General features: G+C 27.1%; 2 protein-coding genes across 3 annotated transcripts in view; one reads left to right on the top strand and one right to left on the bottom strand.

Moving 5' to 3' along the window:
* Reps (RALBP1 associated Eps domain containing) overlaps positions 1-18,027 on the top strand; it is a 22,356-nt gene extending 4,329 nt beyond the window's left edge. Inside the window, exons 5-14 of one of the 2 annotated variants that reach the window (XR_002945787.2) lie at positions 76-168; positions 1,903-2,020; positions 3,319-3,379; positions 4,953-5,041; positions 5,197-5,255; positions 5,389-5,521; positions 6,862-6,919; positions 7,176-7,314; positions 14,341-14,469; positions 17,890-18,027. Coding sequence is in view for 1 of the 2 variants with exons in the window: in XM_024364362.2 (XP_024220130.1) it covers positions 76-168; positions 1,903-2,020; positions 3,319-3,379; positions 4,953-5,041; positions 5,197-5,255; positions 5,389-5,521; positions 6,862-6,919; positions 7,176-7,305 (741 nt within the window). In the remaining variant the exon portion in view is untranslated. Of the gene's footprint in view, positions 1-75; positions 169-1,902; positions 2,021-3,318; positions 3,380-4,952; positions 5,042-5,196; positions 5,256-5,388; positions 5,522-6,861; positions 6,920-7,175; positions 13,217-14,340; positions 14,470-17,889 lie in introns of those variants that run through there. The other variant, XM_024364362.2, reaches the window with a different exon arrangement.
* Positions 14,657-21,690, bottom strand: part of LOC106677467 (epidermal retinol dehydrogenase 2) — a 75,545-nt gene continuing 68,511 nt past the window's right edge. The window contains exons 4-8 of the mRNA XM_014415415.3: positions 19,676-19,853; positions 19,465-19,594; positions 19,172-19,295; positions 17,905-18,030; positions 14,657-16,209 (exon numbers count right to left, since the gene is read on the bottom strand). Coding sequence (XP_014270901.1) covers positions 16,143-16,209; positions 17,905-18,030; positions 19,172-19,295; positions 19,465-19,594; positions 19,676-19,853 — 625 coding nt within the window. The 3' untranslated portion in view covers positions 14,657-16,142. The remainder of the gene's footprint in view (positions 16,210-17,904; positions 18,031-19,171; positions 19,296-19,464; positions 19,595-19,675; positions 19,854-21,690) is intronic.

Raw genomic sequence — 21,690 nt, 5'->3', positions numbered from 1 at the left:
AAAAAAAAAAAAAACCCATTGTTTTAATTATTTAGATTTGTTTATTATTTGTTTGTTTTATTTTATGCATTTTAGTGGACTAAGTTTGTTGAATCACCAACTAGTTCTATCTCGTCTCCTGGACCGAAGCCTGTAAACTTTGATTTTCACAAAGCAGCTGTTGAGCAGGTGATTATAGCTTATTTAATTTCATCTTCATGTCAAAACATTCTCTAATGCCTCATTTACTTCAGGGTTTGCTATTGACACCTGTTACTATTAAGTGTCAGGTGTAACCTATAAAATACCGGAGCTAAAAAAAATTAAATCTTGAAGCTTCCTTATAAATGTTACAATTCCTATTGAACTAGCACCATTTAGTTCTTGGTACAATAAAATTTGCTAGTACTCATGTTTATAACAAACAACCATTCTTTGATCTGTCTCTTGTGTTATTATAATATTCATAAGATATGAATATATTAACTATTGTTGAGCATCAGCATTAGTTTACTAAGAAAAGAATTAGTTGGAATTCCAAGAATGTTCACTTTATCATATTTATTATGTTTGACATTGACCTATCTAATTATTTTGTTGTAATCAGAGGTTGATATTGTCGATTGCAATTCAGTGTTGACATTCTATTATATGTTAAATAAATCTGCCTTTTGAATGTCACTTAAAATCAGAGCTGGTAAGTTTTATAAATCCTTTAAGTTTTGACTGGTTATTGTTTTGTACATATCAGTATTAAATTTATATCTGATATTCATGTTTTTTTTCGTAAATATTGTTTTTATTCATGATAATTATTATTTTTATTCATATTAAATGTTGAAGCATGTTGATATTAATTCAAATTAATAATATAAAGTCAAATTAATTTTAAGTAGATTTAATTTTCCTGATAATATTGATTTTTAAATTTAAAAAAATTTGTTTTGTAAAATGAATGAAGGGCTCTTCTTCTTTCTTTATGCATAAAGAAAATAAATGCTTAAATGGTTGTTCTTTTAAAATATGAATTTATTCTTTGTGTTTTTTTCTCAACTCTTACCTCTCATAATTTTTTCTTAACTTCATTATTTTTCTGATAAATTTTTAGTTTTTATGATTCATATTTTATAATAATTTTGTTGGTGTTAATTTCCAATAATAATAATAATTTTCATATTTATAAGTTATTTTTTTTAATATGATGTATTGATAGTAAACATAAATTCATTGTTAAATGTCAATCAAAACGAATGCAAAAAACCCTTACGATAACATTAAACCCAGATTATTTAAAATAGAACAATATAATAATATTATTTTTATATTTCATTTATAATAGTTCTATTCTACGTATTTATATATTCTTCTATTTTTGCAACCTTTCTTTTGGCCCTTTCCATAGGCCATTTTTCTCTTCATCCCTGTTAAATTATTAAAATTATATGTTTTGATATAAACTACTTAAACAAATTTTTTTCCTGAATGATTTTCATTGATTTTTAATAATTAAAAATGAATACCAATCAAAACATAAATAACCATGACAAAGTTGTTCATAATAAATATAAATTAATTTTAAACAGATTAAATTTGTTTTAATTATCTATTTTTTGATAATTTATAAATAAGAAAATTTATAAATGGTTTATTCACTAAAAAATAAATAATAATGATATGTGGTAATCATATAATAAATAAGAAAATAGAAAAGAAGTACTTATATAGTTATAGTAAATGTGAATACATCTCTCTCGAGGGAAACATTATCAAGGAGATTAATTTCCTGGAATGATATTTTAAATTCTCAAGGACTTCTGGGTTTTCCTCTGTATTTTGTCCCACCACCCCAGTTATTCATTCTCCATTTCACATTTGCAGAATCGTCCCCTGTCATATGATAAGATAATTCTTAACTAATTTCAGGATCCCAAGATTTTGCACCCAGTAGCCCTCAGGCTGACACCTGGACCAGAGGTGGATGAAGGTGCTCCTGCCTCTGAAATCAGACCGATACAAAGGCCGCAGCCAAAGAAGCATACAGGTAATTACAATATTTAACAATTATATTATAGTATAAATTAATTAGGTACCCACATTATAATTTCAATTTTACTACTCATTGTTCAAATTGTATAACTGTAATATACAAGTCTGTAGTTCGTATAGGAGATTAATAATGGGTATATTAAGGGTGGGTATGACACTGTGACTCTGGTTAAAGTGATGATTTGATGCAGATAAGCTTTTTCATTTATTCTTTTTTTTTTTTTTTTTTGAAAATGCGTTCTTTATCAGTTAAACTCAATTTGCATGAACCATTTTTATTATTCCACCTTACATGTAAAATAAAATATTACACGGTGATCACTAAACAGTTCTTTATATAATAGAGAGATTAAATACCTTTGCAAACTTAATAGCAACTTAACTTCTACTTTAAAATCTATAATAAGATTTGTTTGGTCTGTTTCTTGTTATTATACCCCTTATTACACTTATACAAATCTTGATAATGACTGATATATTGTTTTCTGTGTTGTTTATAAACTCAAATTTTAAGTATGATTTTGGTAGATATTAAAAAAAAATCATATTTGAAATAGATATTTACATTTTTTTTATTTTGATTTAAGAAATTAAATTTGTCATTTATTAAAAATAAGATATAATTAATAATAATAAATTAGGGAAAATGAGACAATAATAGTTAACAAAAAAAGAAAATAATGCATATTTAATTAACTTAAACGTTTTAGTGAATATTATATACTTACAATAATTGTATTACATGTAAAACAAGATATAAAAAAATATAATAAAATAAGTAAATAGAACAGAAACAAATCAAGCAAAATCATCTATTTCTTTTTTTTAATAATAATTTATTTGTTTATTTCTTTCCTTAAGTAGTAAAAATAATAAATCATTATAATTTTTATTTAATATATTTCTTCTATCTTGGAGAATAGTGAAAGTAAAATTAATGTTGTTAGCTCAATATTTTCTCATTTTAAATATTTAATTGTAGTTATTATTTTATCATTTGAAAAAACAATATTGAATTTTAATGTAATTATTCTATTATAACAAAGAAAATTTACAATCAAATTGACTTCTCGGAAATTTGTTAAAGGAAAAATAAGAACAAATAAATAATAGTGATTTTAAATTAAAGCTGAAGTCTATATTTGTAGTTTGTTTTAATATAGTTGTTGTTGTTGTCTGGGGCTTAAGGGCGTAAAACCCTGAGGTCATCAACGCCCATAATTTTAATATAGTATTATATTTTAAATATTGTGATTATTTGTTGAAATAATTTTCATTTTTTTTTTAATCCAGCTCCAGGTCCTGGTGCCATTCCTCCCCCTCCTCTTCAGTCTTTGCCCGACGAAAGTGTATTGTAAGTAATAATAATAATTGATGCTTATTATTTATTATTATGGTTTTGAGAAATATTGTTATTGGAGGTACACAGTCCTATTTTTTCTATATGATACTCATACCACTTTTGGGAATAAAGGAGTTAAAATAAAACTAAATAAAATAAAATACAAAGTTACTAAATGATAAAAAAAATAGGTACCTAAACCATTTTTTTTTTCTTTTTGTTCATAAACTGCCCTTAAAATTTCGTAGAGTTTTGTGTTTACTAATCACCAAGTGTTGTGGGTTCACTTTATGTTTAGTCTTTCTCTTTCTCGACTAACTGAATTTCTTAATTGTCAGTTCATTCCATTTGAGACTTTTTTTCAATTTATATCTAAAAATAAAATGTAAAAAATTCCATGTATAGCCTAAAACATTGTTTTATACTGAAGTAACTAAGATAATTAATCTCAACTAAATATAGAATAACTAGAAACAATCAATAATACACATATAAAAGTGTTGCCAAGTGCCTACCAGTGAAATGACCAGAATTAAGACTTTATTAAAACTTTCTACATGCTTGGTTTTTCTCTATAAAAGGATAACCTTCATGGTTTTATAGGGATATAACACTGAATAAAACAGCTCCTACGAACATGGGCCAACAGATGAAGTTTTGACCAGTTTTCTTATAGAGAACTTGTTTTTCTACACTTTTTGATAATTGGCGTTGAAATAACTTGTTATTATATATTTTTAAAAAAATATCAAACTAATATCTTGGAGAATAGATTTGGTATAAAATTAGACCAATAACAGCTTAAGCATCCAAACACGCTGTCTCTGGTGAATTGTTGGGGTTGATATGATTTTCTAAATGAATCAAATTTCAAACTAACTTGTTATTTTTAGTGAAATTAGTTTTAAGTGGTTTTACTCAAAAGAAAAATATTCTGAAATCAGGCAGAAAGGGAACCAAGAAAATTAATTATTACTAATCATGTATTTGATCTATCCATTTGAGGTACCATTTGACACCAAATTTAATTGGCAATGATTTTCATTTTGATTCATTTCTTCTTCAATTTTCAGCCAAAAAAAATCTATCCTTTATTTTGTGGACATTCTGATTATAAGGAGAGTGAATGTGAACAGAAATTGTGTACTTAGTTTTTTAAGTTACCATTTTTCTCTCTGTTAACATTGTTTTATAAAATACATTACAAATTTATATTATTTTGTGGTCTTAATTATTTTTTTTCCTAGAGATGGTAATTTCAAAATTTTTATGTTATTTTGAAAGACTTAACTGTATGGGGCTTCATTGATAAAATTTCTAACTTGTTTATGTAATAATTGATTATCACGTAAACAAGTTACAAATTAATAGATTGATCTATTAATAAATATTGTAAAAAAAAAAAAGGATTTTTAACTTTAACATTTTTTTCACTTTCTTATTTCGGGAGAGGCAGAGAATTTTATTCCCTGTAGGGAAAAGTTAAAGCACTGCGTTTTACATATTTTTTTTATTTTATTGAATCTTAATAAAAAAAAATTTAGAGATGTGAAATTCTAACAAAAAAATAAATACCTTATTGTAGGTCCAATAAAAAAGAACCTCCTCCACCTCCTCCTCCAAGGCCTTACAGGCATCATACCAGGAGCTCATCATTGGACCTTACTAGATTAGGTGAGTATATATGTGGCATTTTTATTTTAAACATATTAATATTGTTATGAATATTTTAATTATTTTAAAATTAAACAGTTTTTGTCTTGTTTAGATGGTTCTGTTTAAATTATTTGCTGTCTAGTTTAATGTTTTCTTCCTCATTTTTTTATTAGGAAAATCAAGTTTACTGAATATGCCTCCAACTGTACCCCCAAGAATTTCTCCTGGCACAGTAAGTATTCAATTATATGTTTGTATTGATTTTATATCAATACATACATATATATGTATTTTAAATCTTATATTCTCTACCTAAATTTAAACTATAATTTTTAATTTTTTCTACGTATTGGTTCTAATTTTAGGTATCACCTCGGAAACAAACGGAAAAATCTACCAGTGAAGGCGAGGTTGGGTTTGCAAACTTTGCCCAGTTTACAGAAGACCAAGGGAAACATCAAGTTTCAGCTGGTGCTTTTCAAGTTTATAGGAAACCAGGTAAATTATGAATGTGTAGTTTTTAACTGATTCTTCTATTAGGCTAAGTCAGATGTGATAAGGAATTTCCTCTGTTTAGTAGTTGATTTTCTTTCCTTTATAACTCTTTTATTGGATAATAGTAAGGAATTTTGGGTGGTCAGACTTCTGTCTCATTCTCACCCATGACTCATCATGCTGTTCAATCTTTTTGGGGGGCATCACCTTTCAAGGGAACCTTACCCATCATCTTATTTATACTGAATCTCCAAACTTCTTATTTCTTTTGTTTTCTTACTAAAAAATTTAACTTTTTTTTTGTGTAAAGCAAATTGTTTTAGTTTTGTATATATATAAATAAATATTTTTTATTTTCATGAATCATTTTTTTGTAACAACAGGATAATTCATTTTTAAATTTTATTGTTTATATCTAATATTATTAAATTTGTCTATCGATTGGAAGGTTATTTTTTTATTATTTTATTTTCTTCTTTCTCTTCCTCCTTAGTGGCTTTCAGTGTGGATGTGCCTCTGTCCAGGCAAACCAAGCCTCTTGATCCCGAGCCAGCACCCTCATGGCATCCTAGTTTTTCCCTCTTCTCTTTCCCACTTTGGAGATATAGGCCTTCCATTGTATTCTGGGTCTCTCTCTTATTCGTTTTCCTGTTGGTCTGGCCTCAAAATATTTTCTTGGGTCTCTGTCTTCACTCATCTGACAGAGATGTCCAAACCATCGGAGTTGTCTCTTTTCAATGGTATCCTTTATAGAGACAGTTCTAACATCATTTTCTTTATCATTTTAATTTTTTGTGAGATTATTTTCAAGTCACCCATTTTTTTTTTCTTTAACTGAACCAGCGAATATTTAAATTTAGGAAAGAGATTAGTTCTTCAATCGGGAAAAACAAAAACCCTTTGCCCCAATATAAATAAATGAATAATTCTTCTTTTTCTCCAGAATCATTAAACTTGACAATTACCTTACTTTAGATATTAATGAAAATTTCAATATTCCAGTTTGTTTACAGACCAATACAAAATAAAATATTTTGAGAGTAATAAATTACCATATTTCTCTGAGTACCGGTAGAGGTTTTTTTTTAAATTTCCTTCCATAAAGTAAGGGTTCGACCTACAGTAAAGGTAAACTTATATTGGAAGTTGACATCTATAAATAATTTAAAAAAATAATAATTGGAGTTAACCCTGATGAGTTGGAGTAGCAAAGGAAGCTCATATGTAACATGTAACATTTCTTATACATTATTTTATGCATAAAAAAATGGAAATTAAATTTTTATTTATTTGTTATTGTTTTAAAATTTTAGTAATAAGTATTTAAGATATTTTATTTTTAGCTTCTGATACTTCAGAGCATGAGAATTGGTCACCAGCTGAAATACCTTTGGATGTTAAGTAAGCATAACATATTTTTTATGCCAATATATTTATGTGTGTGTATTTGTTGATATGATTCTTTGTGGATTTTTCTATGTCCTTATGAAACTTTCATTAGGACTCCATTTAAGGCTCAAAATGAAACAAAACTTTACTGTTGGGCTGTGGGCTGTAGTTTAGAGACTTTTGATTTAATTAATTTTGATTCCGTTATCTTTTTGTTTTGTTATTTGTTTGGGTGGCTTAAATTTTAATAATTTATTATTTATTATAGGGTTGAAGTGAGGGAGGCCCACAATGCTGTTCTGAGAAAGCACTGCCATGAACTTCAGCTCAGTTTAGCCAACCTTCGAGAAGAGAAGACAGCCCTACAGACAATCCTAGATCAGCTTGTTTCTCATTGATGTTCTGAAGTTTGTGCTACATTTTTATCCTTAGGTTTTGTAAATACTCTAAGGGTTTTATAAATACTCTTTCTAATCATATTTCAACAAAGTTGGGTAAATTAAGTTCAAAACAATTTTTTTAGTATCAGAGATGAGTTCAAACACAGTTGGGAGGTAGTGATATTTTGATTGATTCAGGAACTTTAAAAATCAAATATATATATTTGTATATTACATTGCTTAGAAGGATATTAAGATGTATGTTCACATAAGGTAAAGGGCACTATTGCGTTTATTTCGGATAGATCTATTTATTTTATTTCATAATTTAATAAGCAAATTATATGCAATCCTGGAAGCAAAGTTAATGGCCCTAAGTGGACATTTAACATTATCTTACTATATTAATCTCTTTATTGACAGTATTAGCTTAATTTGAAGAACTTTTTTCTAAGAAAAACTTAGTTTACTTAGTGAAGTACCCTTTACTTGCACCCGTGACATATATTTCATTAAATTTACTGTATAATACCGTTGTAAAACCCTTTGGTTTTGAGAAAGTAAAATGCTAGATTTGAAAATCTCTTTGATAGCCATTTAATTTTCAGATCATATTTGGTATTATATCATCATGTTTTACTGTAGTAATAACAATTGTCACTTGTGCTGGTAGAAATAACCCTAATGATTCTTGCTCGTCAAGATATTCACTACCACCATGAAGATTGTATTAACTATTCCAGAACCCTCTGGTCCCCATCAGATTCTCTCCCTGTTATGGACTCGGTCAATTTTAGAAGGAAGTAAAAGTGATAATGATGCAGAATTTCTTCATTGAAAGACTATTAATTCTGTGTCATTCAATTTTGAAGAAATGTGGCAGTTTCTGCCTTAGAATACCATGGATATGCATTTAATTAAAAAGAATCCTGTTCACTGAAAACTCCTCATATCATAGCCATTGTTTTTCTTGTTGATATCTTAAATTTCCTTTCTTGTGATGTGAGACACTTAAGTTTCATCTCTGTTATTATGTTATCCAACATTTTTTATATGATCAAGCCGTAGTTATACAATATGTTAACTTTTTTTCTACTCATTGAGTTTATTGCTAACCCTTCTTATATTGTTGAATTATGAGGAGTTTGTTAAGCTCATAAACAAATTATAGTTAGAGTTAGCCGACAATCATAATGCATTTCATATTCAACTTTTTTGTGGCACTTCATCTGTGATGACATATAGCCTGCTCATTTCTGCATCATGAACTTCAATTTTTGACTTGTTAAAGTTGTGGCCTTGTACCACCATTGATCTAGTCATTACCTTTTCGTCAAGAACAGCAACTTTTCTGTAAATTTTAGGAGTAGGTTCTTCATACATCTAAGAAATTGAATTATTGATTCAAATTCATTTTTGGCAGGATTGGATATATACTGCACTGTATCAAACACTTCTAGCACGATAATATGTACAAATAATTCATGTTTTGTTTAACCCACCAAGGTAAATATGCTTGAAAATCCATCAGAAAAATGAGTTTGTTTTTATCACCAGTTTTGTTTATACACAGTTAATCAAAAAATAAATAAACAATGTTTGTAGGAATGGATCATTTTTTACACAATGAATTCATTTATTTGAGTGAACCAGAGTTGGACAAAACCTGTGACTCAAAAACTTAATAAGTATTCCAAGTAAAAAATATTTTTCATATTTCAAAAGAAAAGTATTTAAATTACGAATTTCGGTCAAGTATTTTGGAAGAAAAGTATTTCTAATATGAATTATACTCATGTATTTTTATTACTTTAAATACAAGATAATATTTTTGTATTTTACTTCTCAAAATACAAAATACTTTTTGTATATTGTATTTAGTCCTCTGAAGCACAAACAATTATCTTGTAATTAAAAATACTGCCCAACTCTGTAATGAAGTAATGTTAGCTTTTTAATTCCTTTATTAAATTTTTATCTCTGTTAAGAAAATTTAAACAGGTGGTAATTATTCTATTTTATTCACTCATTTCAGAAATGGTATACTTTTTTATAGCTACATTTATATTTCAGAATTAAATTCAAAGCAAATTTTATTTTTGTTGGAAACTAGACTGTTCAAAGAATTAATTAAAAGAACATCTCTATTTTTTTTTTATTAAAAAAAGACAATTAGGATTTTACGGAATCTTCTGCCTGTTATTTCTTCAATTTGTTGATTATTAATCATCTTAATATTTATATCAATATTAAAATAACTAAATATTGGTGATATGATTTGTACCATATCTAAATACATAACTTTTTAATTATTTAGTATCTGTATACATTTATTAATGATTTATACACTCACTTTTGGAGTTTTACAAAAATAATAACAAATGGAAATCATTTTGATCTGATGCAAAAAAAAAAATATGTATATATATATTTAAATAAGTATCATACTTACCTTATTTGAAAAGATTACATGATTTAATACACTTTATGTTTTGTTTTAAGTATATATTGGTTGTCAAAAATGTAACCCCAGCAAATTATGAGGTTGACCTGTGCTTCCATTTTTTTTGTATTAGGTTATAAATTAACTAGAATCTATTTAATAGTTAGACTGATTTTAAATTGAGGGGGTTTCTATCAAAAGTCAATATATCCACTTTTGGAAAATTATTAGAGGAGTATCTAGTGTAAATAAGTTGAATTATTTTATAGAAAAAATTGATTTTTTTTAACACTTATTTGACAGAAAAATAAAATGTTCAGATAAACTGAATGAGTTTTAGATGTAAAATTTAAGTTTGTTTATAAACCCTTTATTTTTTTTTTCAGAATTAGATGTATTGACTTTTGATGGATTACTGTTCAATTGTTTAAATTAATGTGATATTTAATTTAAGTGAAGAATTAAACTAAATTTTGTTATTTTAAAATAGTTCTCTCATAAGTAATTATTTTTTTTAATTGTATCAAGGTACAATGTAATTGATCTTTGGCTTTGTTTATTGAATGACTAATGTTTTATTTTGTTAAGTTTTCTTTATCTAGTTTGACTAATGTTTAACTTGGGAGGTGACAATTTTGAACGTTCCCAGGGAAGTGGGCTTTCATGAATCCCAATTGTTTTTATTTGTTTTTAAATTATTTAAACCAACATTTTATAATTTTAACTATATTTTATAAAATCTAATGGATAGGAATGTGCATGTTGTACAGGTTTATGGAAGTTAAAACATTTACTATAAAAAAAAAATTATTTAAAGAAAATCATACAAATTCTAATTTTTTAAAAATTCCAAATTCCAATGTCTGGTATACACAAACAAATCAAATTTATGATATAAAGGAAGATGGTCAGGGTTGCGGTCACAAGTGAAACGAAAATAGTTTACAACTATTTTATTTTCCAACGTTTCGCCCCACTTTGTAGGGCTTCATCAGGGCTAAAAAGATACAAAATGAAACTATGTTAAGATAAAATGATAGAATTAAAAATAAAAAGATACAATGAAAAGAATAAAAAACAAGTAACAAAGGCAAGAGCAATAGTTTCATACAAAAATACGTAAAATATAAAGCTAAAAAAATGTACATGAGATGTATATAAAAATAACAAACAAAAAAAACAATACATATACAGAGATAAAATAAACGTCATGAAATAATAATAAAAATAAAAAAATAATAATAATGGAAAAAATAAATAAAAAATGACAATAAATGAGTAAAGAGCCATATAGGACAACATACCTGTCCAAATAAATAAGTTGAACAGACAGAAACTGCGGAAACGCGTAAGAGTGGGGACCACCTCACGTCGTTGCTTTGTCTGCGGAAGAGTGGGGAGGAGGTGGTCCCCACTCTTACGCGTTTCCGCAGTTTCTGTCTGTTCAACTTATTTATTTGGACAGGTATGTTGTCCTATATGGCTCTTTACTCATTTATTGTCATTTTTTATTTATTTTTTCCATTATTATTATTTTTTTATTTTTATCATGATTTCATGACGTTTATTTTATCTCTGTATATGTATTGTTTTTTTTTTGTTTGTTATTTTTATATACATCTCATGTACATTTTTTTAGCTTTATATTTTACGTATTTTTGTATGAAACTATTGCTCTTGCCTTTGTTACTTGTTTTTTATTCTTTTCATTGTATCTTTTTATTTTTAATTTTATCATTTTATCTTAACATAGTTTCATTTTGTATCTTTTTAGCCCAGATGAAGCCCTACAAAGTGGGGCGAAACGTTTCGTTTCACTTGTGACCGCAACCCTGACCATCTTCCTTTATATCAATTTTTACGGTCAACTATTTATACATATACAAATTTATGATACTGTTCCCAACAGCTAGTAAATTAAAAAAAAATGGTTTAATTTATAAAATTGGAAGAACTCATCCATTGAGCATTCCTTGCAAAACCCACCCTAAGCATGGAAGTGTTTAAAGTTGACTAACTTATGATTTTGAAGGACTCATCTGGAAAGGCCCAAAAAGGAAGGGGCAAAATGAGTTTAAAGTCTGCAGGTATTAATGTTTTTTGCTGTCTGGAGTTAGTCACACTCCACCCTCTGAGTTAAAGATTAAACAGTATTTATTAATGTTATTATTTAAACTATTAATTAATCTTTTTAAATTCACTTCTGTTTCGATGTTAAAACTTTCGTTTTGTGTTTTTGTATGTATAAATATTAATGAAATATTCTATTCATCATAATTTATTTGGGTTCATTGGTTGGTCAGTATAAAATTTTTAAGTTTCCGTTTTTTTAAATAAAGCTACCTTAAACCATGTGTGTGTTAATAATTCATTTAAGACATAAATTTCAGAAATATTAAATAATAAACTATGAGTTTCATGATAAAGGAGGAAAAAAAAGTAAAGCGAGTGTTGTTTTGTGTATATCTGATGAGTATAATTATTAATTTCATAAAATGGGCTTTTTAACTTCTTTTTTTCTCCAAATAAACAAAAATGAGATATAAATACTTTTATAAATCAATCAGGAAGAAAAACTGACTCAAGTTAAAAATGTAAAATAAAAATGAAGTTCATTGCTGCGCAGCAGAACTGCAGATAATATATATGCACTTTTGTGTAAACCCAGTCTCTGATTATAATGTAAAATTTATGTTTTAAATTCTGTCAAAGCATTACATTATTGCTTTAAATTGAAAGCAAAACTTTTTCTTAACAAAGTGACAAGAAAAATCACATTAATTTTTTTATAAATGTGTAGTAAATAATAAAAAGTTTAAGTAAATTCTATTTTACAATGGATTTTATTATTTGGAATTTATCATGTTGGGAAAATTTTTCTTTCAAGTAGTTTAAGAAGTTGAAAATACAAATGTTATTGGTCAGATTTTATTAGTTCTTAGTTTTCATTATAAGTCAGTAATTGTTTTGCATTTTATCTTATTATCAATGTTTGAATGAATCCTATACTGTATTTCATTAATTTAAATATTTTAATTATGTATAAACTGCAATGATTCTGCAGTTTATGTCACTAGTTTGTCAAAGACTTGAAGGTTCTTTATTTTACTTATAACTTATGATTAAGATATATATTAGGTAAATTAATATTTATTTTTGTTTTATTTGAACCACAAATTATATGGATGAACATTATGTCAAACATGATGTTTGAAGTGATTCCAAAAATGAAATTTGAAGTCAATTTTGAAAGAAAATGTCTCTATTCATTTGACTACTAGAGGTTCATCCCAGGCAGTCAAATAGTTTTAAATGCTGTATAAAAAGTAAACGAACTTTACCTATCTTTAATATATGTTGAATTAGATTGAGTAAGTTAAAGTCATATAATATAAGTGATGTTAAAATCAGATTAAATATATTTTGTGTTGTATTTGTTTAAATAATTTATATTTATTAATTATAATAAAATATTTAGTACAGTCATTATTCATTTTTTTTATTATTCCCAAACAAAAGTATACTTTAAAAATCGGCACATAATGTATTACCTGACTAAACCTTGCATGAAATGTGAGTTCTATGAGTGGCATTAATAATTATGGACCATTTTTCCAACTAATTATGTATCCAATTAATGAAATAAATATTTTTTAGATCTGGGCCGCCTGCCTATAGCTCAGTGGTAGACACAGTCTTACCAATTTGAGATCTATTGGCGGTGCCGGATCGAATCCGGGCTGAGGTGTTGACCTTTTTAATTGAGTGGCAGTCTCACAAAATGAAAAACATTGACCCCAACCAAGGTTAGACACTATAAGACTCCCATTGGAGTCCTATAGTGTCTAACCTTGGTTGGGGTCAATGTTTTTTCTTTTAATTTTCAGAATAAAAACATTAAAAATTGGTTATTTGGGTGAGAGGTTTCTGCCAGCCCTAATACCTCTCCTTTAAGGGGCCAGTGTATAACAGGAGAACATACTGAATGCACTCTCACATCCTTTGTCAATTTATAAAGTAGTATTTTCATCAATTATTTGCACTGTTGGTATAAACAGTTCCCGTTACAAGACCAATTATTAAAAAAAATAAATGAAAAAACATTCTGTTTTACAATATTTATAAAAAAAAGAATTAATAATATCTAAATTTCTAAAATGATTAAAGATGGTATTAAACATGATATAAAAAAATACATCCAAATATGCAAATTATTTTTTAACATTTAATAATTGAGACAATGAGAACCAGAACTCCATATGATTTTAAAAATTGAGTTTGAAGTACCAAAGATTTATATGTCATGAAAATTCATTTGATAGAAATATAATTTTATTAGTTTCAAAACTATTTAGGAGATAGATACACCAGATTTTTCTCTACTATTTTAGAAAGTAATTGTAATAAAAAAACTTAAATGGGGGCTGCAGAGGGTAGAAATGTGGAATATATTAAAATTAAAAAAAAAAAAAGATATTTTGTTCAAAGAAGTCAATCACATCAACATACTTAAAATAAATATTTTTAATTTATTAATGAACAGATTTAATTTTTTTTTTTTTTTTAAATATTTGTATTTCAAACAAATTTATTTTATTTTTTTTTGGCAGGTTTAACTTAGGCGAAGAGAGACCAAATTTGACCAAGTTATTTTCTAATACTACACTACTCTCACTCCCCTGAGCAACTGGTGAAGTCAAACTTTGTGTAATTATTTGAGAGAAATTAAAAAAGTACACGTAAGTAGATCAACTATATTTCAATTACTGAGATTTATATTTAAAAAAATAATTACTATCTGTGTTAATAACATTTACTTAAAAAAAGGATTTTATTGTTTAATCATTTTTTTTTTCAGTAAGGGATAAAAACACAACATCAATCATAATTTTATTAATCAATTAAAAGGTCAAAGTTATAGTAAACTACTTTTAAATTCATGTTTATTGCATTATTCACAATACACTCACATATACCCATGCCTTCTATAGTTGAATGTAAACCAACATGTGAAACAGAGGTTTTAATATTGTAAATTAGATTAATATAACTAGGGTTAACAAGGGTAATTAAAGTTAAATATATCACTCATTTGCTTTAAGAATGTCATAACTCCAAATTAACCATTTTTGAGGTGATGATATTTGAACTTTTAAACACTGTATTAATTTCAGTGAAACTATAATACAAATTAAAAAAAAAAAGCTTTGAAAGATCATAAATGACACTCTACTAATAAAAAGTTGACACCATTACAATTGTCCTTGTGGTATTAACTAAACAATCATGGTTTACGAGTTATGACCTTAAAGCAAATGAGTGATATAAAGTGACTAGCTTCATAAGTGATGGATATATAACTTAATGTGACTTCAAATATATTTTGTCTGGTAACTTTGAAAGAAAACAAAATGTATGATTTAAATAAGGGTATGTACAATTTGTTTAGTTGCAGATTGTTGGAGATAATAATAATAATAATAATAATAAAATCTAATAAAGACTATGTTCCATAATATAACAAACAGCCAATTTTTTTTTGTTATAACTATACCATTATAGTACTTTGGATACAGGAATTTATTTTATACCTTAGAAGATACTAATGTAGTGAATAAATGCATCCATAAAGTGCATTGATAAAACAATTATAAAAATTCTGAATGGCTAAGTTAATCAAATAAAATATGTAAGACAATTGTGCCAACAGATTTTTAAAAAGTTAATGGAAGCAATCTTGTTAAATGCTAAAATCAAAACAGATTACAGAACAAGATCCTCTGTGCTTGTAAGGTAAAAAAATCACTGTGATAAATAATTTGTAAGGCGATGACAATACATTGGCAGTGGAGGTTCTCACTACTTTCATATCAAAGACCCTCACTTCTTGATATCTTTCACAGTTGCAATTAAGGAACAAAAGAATCAATAAATGCTTTTAAAGTTGAATACACGACATACTCTAAAACTAATTACTTTACATTAAATAACTTATACTTATAAACGAACATTTTTATGTTTTCTTTATATTGGAGAAACTAAATTTAAGATAATTTACTACAATATTTTGAAGTGAATTGACACCTTGTCATGATATACATATAATTCACAATGAGCAATTATTTTATTAAATTTTCTCATTATTGATTAAGGATTAACCATTGGGTAAAATGTAAAGTAACCAAAAATGTTCACACGAACGATAAATCATAAAACTAAAATATAAAATTAAAAAAAAAAAAAGACTAAAATTTTCCTTCATTTTAACTTTATTTATAAATGCATTTAAGAAATCTTGTAAAAATATATACATAACTTACATATTTATAAAAACTATGTTGGTCAATTTCAACAATCACTAAATTGATCGTTTACGATAATATTCACAGAAAGAAATCTGCTTATACTGGAGTTAATCAGCATCCATTCCACTATCTAGAAAGTCTTTCACCATCTGTCCTACTTTTATCGGAAACAGTCTGAAAGATATAAAAACACAACTACAAATTTGAGCAAGAATAATACTTAAGACACAAAAATACAACTACAAATTTGAGTAAGGATATTTCTGAAATAAATTGAATATAATATAGGAATAAATTGACATGTCATTCAAGTGACCATTGTGATTTTAAAAAAGTTTTCACATAATAAACATTTGTTTCCAACCATTAATTTAAAAAAATATTCCGCTTCATCGTTATAGAAAAGTAATGCTCTAAAAAGTTATAGTGATAGGTGAGTAACTAAAGAAAAAATAAAAATAAAAAATTGAATGACTGTTCAACTGTGATGAGACAATATTAAAAAATATATAATAAAGGAGTTAAGAGTACCTACCACCATTTTTTTTGGCTTTAAAATTGACTAAACGAAGCCAATGCTCAAGGCTAAAGGGTACAACACATTGGTATATTTCTAAGACAAGAGATGGCAGCAGCAGGCACTTCCGATCTCTTAGATTTTGCTGCCTTTTCTTAGGGAAAAGATAGTGCAATTTTCAATCTAACATATACACTGGATATCGTTTATTATGACCCCCAAGAGCCCACGTATATTTCGTCACTGTGACTGAGTATTGTTGCCAATCACTATGCACATCCTGTAAATGTGTAACTAAAAACACTAATATATTGCTTTACTTGGATGAACGCTTTATGTAACAACCGATTGTTATAACTGGCTATTATATACATTATTAAAAATAAATTGTAAGGCTGTGAAAATCAAGGGTCCAGAAATACAATATATGATTATATCTGAGGTCATTATCAGAGATATCCAGGATAAATTTTTATCTTTATGATGAGGAGTAAGATGGTAAATAGGTTTAAAAATTTTTGAATTTTTTTTTACTAAATTTGAAAATTACAATCTTCAATTTTTATAATTTAAAAAAGAAATTTTATTGAACGATGATGTACAAAAAACCTTGAACCTAAACATATTTTTAAGTTTTCAAATCCATCTAACAGTTAGATCAGAAAGAGAAATTAAAAAAAATCAAAGTAATGCTGCCTTCACCCCAATTTTAGTAAATTTCTGAAAATATTATATTCTATTTAAAAAAAAATTAAGGGGATAATTTTTAAAACAATTATAATAAAAAGTTTTATTTGTTTGAGTGTTCACTTTGGAGACCTCATATTGGAGAGAACATAATATTATGTTACATACTTACAGATTAATCAGATTACTTCAAGTTGATGAAAAATGGTATAAAATATGAGAAAAAAATGCATATTTGGATTAATAACAGCATAATTAAAAAACAATAATAATTGAAACAAACAGCATAATTTTTTATACTGTGAAAAGGGAGCAAATTCGAAAAGATATGAAGTACTGCCATCTCTTGTGTTAGAAACACATGAATGTGTCTGACCCTTTAGCCTTAATATATGTGTACAGCCATGAGTTGTAGCTGGTTCTTTTTGACACCCATCCTCTCCTAGAAATTACTTGTTATATGAGGGTGGTTCCTCTATTTTCAAACCCAAGCCCTTTTACTAAAAACCTTTTGCAAAATTCAATTTATATCCTGTACTTTGTCTGAGTAACTAATTTCTTCTCATTTCTTAAGCTAATTAGTTTTATTTAACAGTTACTTCCAACTAAATAAAAAGCTCATTCAGTATAATTATCTTTTTCGATTACAGATGTATTTTTGTTACCTGAGAACATCATTAAGTAGCATGAAGAAGGAAGGAATGGTGATGGCGAGCTTATTTTGCCTCATAGAGGTGACTATGATTTCAGCTACCATTTTAGGCTGCAACAAAGCAAGAGCCTCGCCTAACCTAGAAGGTACAATCATAAGCATAATTCTCATTTAATTAGGTTAGCAAGAGTAAATTTTCATTTCTTCATATACAATATAGTTGTTTATTGTTGTGTATCATTTTATTACATGTTAATTTTTCATATTTCGGACCTTTCCCTTATTTTCAGAACACCTTTAAAAGAGACAGTGCTACAGTTAAAACAATATATAAATATTTTGCAACTTTACAATTTATTACTATTATACAGACCTAATTACCTTTCATGTTTTATCAATTTAATTGTTCTCACATACTTAAGTCTTAATATCATCTAAAATAAAATATTTTATCAAGAATCCCTGGCAAAATAAATGCCTTATGCAATAATATAGTAAATATAATAATGCAACTATCATTTCATGCATGCACTGTTCTATTTTGGACTATGTCATCTGTGAGTTATAATCTGTTATTTACAGCTCTGGGCTATGTATAGAAGCCTTTAGACGATTGGATCAGAACAGATAAATCGGGTGAAGTAGCCTGGGAACCTGTATCCGTAGTTACTACATCTAGTCTGGGACATTCCTTTACATAACACTTTAAGATCAGTTAGGCAGAGCACTGAATTTATCTGATCTGATCCGATCATCTAAAGGGACCTCAAATACTTACTATCATATCCAATTTCTATTTTTCTTTTCTTTTTAAAAATTATTTTACTGGATATTTTTATTATATCTAAGATCAAAATGTTTTTATTTTTTTTATAATAATTCATTTATGCAAACTGATTTTGTATAATGCATTATTTTTTTCATAAAAATAATAAATCTATAATGAATAATTTCTTTGTATAATAGTAGTTTTATTATCTTTTAGTTTTAATAGTTGTCAACTTGCAACTAAATTCTAAATGTTGGTACCCATTTATTTCGAGTTTAAAACTAAAATAAACCCCCAACTAAAATAAGATATTTGTAGAGTTGAAGATTTGTTCCATGGGCTCACCAAAAACTCTTATATAAGTTTCACAGAGTTCTGCTCCAACACTCTCGGCCACCATTGCCTCTCAGATATAAATGATGTATTTAACATTCTTTTCAAAATAATAAAGAATAGTTGAAAAAAACAAATCAGTTACATGCATCATTAAAGGACTCTTAATTATACATACTTTTGATTTATTTTGGGATTTTTACACAATCCAGTGTTGACCATATATGGAAAAACAACTGTAAAGTGAACTTCTGATGCAATTTTTTCTTCCCTGAATTCTTCTATCAGAGCTTCCATCAAGCCTAAATAAAAATTATTGTTATGACAATAAAATATTAAATTGTTTTATCATCATATAAATAAACATTAACAATTAAAGTTGCATATCTTATAAAATTTTTAGGAAAATTATCAAATCAAATATTAATAATAAAGCATATCACATTGCCATTTAATAATGAAAATTTTTACCTCTTACAGCAAATTTAGATGCACAGTATGGAACAAGATTTCTTAATCCAAGCACACCTGCCATTGAAGAAAGTGCGACTATGTGTCCATGATTTTGTTTAATCATATTAGGAAGTACTGCTTCCAACAACTATCAAAAAATTTTGATTCATAATAATTGATTAATTATTTATTTTTTGTTGTTAATTCTTTGATATACTAAGAAACATACCCAAAAGTGAGCTAAAACATTGACTTCAAATATTTTTGTAATTTCTTCAGGCTTATGTTCTAGTAGCCGATGACACGGCATGATTCCAGCATTGTTTATTAGCACAGTAACATCACCCACCTCCTTCTTGATTTGCTGTATAATCTGCAGAACTTCTTCTCTTTTGGTTACATCGCACCTGAAATATTATGATTATTTAATTAAAATTTATTTTCTTCAAATAAAAACCTTTGATATTGGATTCAAAATGGTAATGGGTATGGATGCCCTCCATATTACAATACCTTTTATCAGGAGGAACATTTTAAGCAATAGCAGCTTATTCTGACATTTTTATATAGCACACTAAAATTATTAAGTTTTATAAATTGTCAATTGTGTAACATCACCTGGGGCCTGTTTCTTAGTGAAAGCCCTTTTAAAGCTAATTCCATAAACACAAATCTACAAAATACAAGTACTAATACTTTTTATTTTATGAAGGTGAAAACTCCTAGTGATATTATTTGAGTTAAAAAGCAAAAAAGTGTAAAACAGCATTTTACAATTCAGTGAAACTGAGCCAAGTACAAAATACAAGACTAGTAGTATTAGTTTGTACTTTATTATGATACAGGGCCCCGATATTACTCAACAATTTCACAAGGATACTATTTTGCATTAATCCCTATAAATGAACGGTTGAACAAAACGTCTGTCGAAAAACCTCAGATTTTGGCTTTTTTAAGTTTTTGTGCATTAAACTGCTTATTCAAATATTTTATGTTTTTAAATAGAGGTTCATTTAGTGCAGCTTGTGTTCAACTCTTAACAGTATTATCTCATTTCAGTTTGAATCACATGAGGGACTAGATGAGTTTTTTTGTTAAAAACAAATTTTTATTCATCTCATTAGTTTTAAAATCTAAATACTTTAAGATAGTGACAATTGAAACAATCGCATATTATCAACCTGTAGCTGAATAGCTGAAATTAATTTTTGTGTATCTACAAGGGTAAAAAAACACTGCCAGCTCTAAGCAATACATTTTTGACTTAAAAATGTCACCAGAGTTATTTTAGCATAGTAACATTAAGGCAACACTTCTAATTCATAATTTCATTGTAGGAAACATGAATTAAAAATAAGATCAATGTAATTTTTTTTTTGTACCCTCTGTCTGGTCTTTTCTGATTTACGTTTTTTTTACATTACAGTCACGGCTGTAGTAACCCGGTTGCTAAGGTAAGATCTAAGTATCAGCTGAACATTTGAAAATCTTGGCTCTTTCATATGGGCTGTATGTAAAGTATGCCATATGTTACTATTCCTTTTGACCCCATTCCTTACCCAGACATGTTTTTTGACCACCCAATTATGTTATATTATGAATGGCATGATTCTCATAAAAACAGAATCAGTTTAGAGAGGAGAGGAAAAATAATATATACAATATTTTTTTATCCTTTGTCAATTTGACATCTCCTTGTTCAAAACTATGTTTAATCTGAAAATATGTTTTAGGTCTCAAACCAAAGCTTAGGATGTATAGTAATAAAAGCAATCTATCCTTATATGTTAAATAAAATTCAATAAAGCGGACATAGTGTAGTTAATAATAACTAGTGTAAATAATAGAAAAAGCAGTTCAGAAATGTCCATGGGAAGGTCAAGAATCATTTAAATTTTCTTGCGAGTTGGTATTCAGTGTTATTTTGGACCACTGATGATGAGTTTGTACTTCGATTTTGGAGATCCAAAATAGGGGATTCATAATGGAAATTTCAAATAGATTGATGATCCCTAAGTTCTTGGATTTTCGAGGACACTGAATCTGAGGTTAGATTTTTTAATGATATTGCTTTATTGGATTGGATATATTGTTTGGCACACCCATTTCAGAATAGGGGGAATTTAATCCAGTTCCTATATTTTATTATATGTATAAGTTGATCCATAAATTGCAAGACAATATTGCTAAGTAGTCAGGGAAGTTTTTACTTCATCTGTGATAAAAACATACAATATATATGTA

The sequence above is a fragment of the Halyomorpha halys genome, unplaced genomic scaffold (assembly GCF_000696795.3).
Source record: "Halyomorpha halys isolate HHAL.00 unplaced genomic scaffold, Hhal_1.1 Scaffold100.1, whole genome shotgun sequence".
NCBI classification, from domain to species: Eukaryota; Metazoa; Arthropoda; class Insecta; order Hemiptera; family Pentatomidae; genus Halyomorpha; species Halyomorpha halys.
Note: the sequence above shows the minus strand (reverse complement) of the source record. Positions and strands in the feature narration are given on the sequence as shown.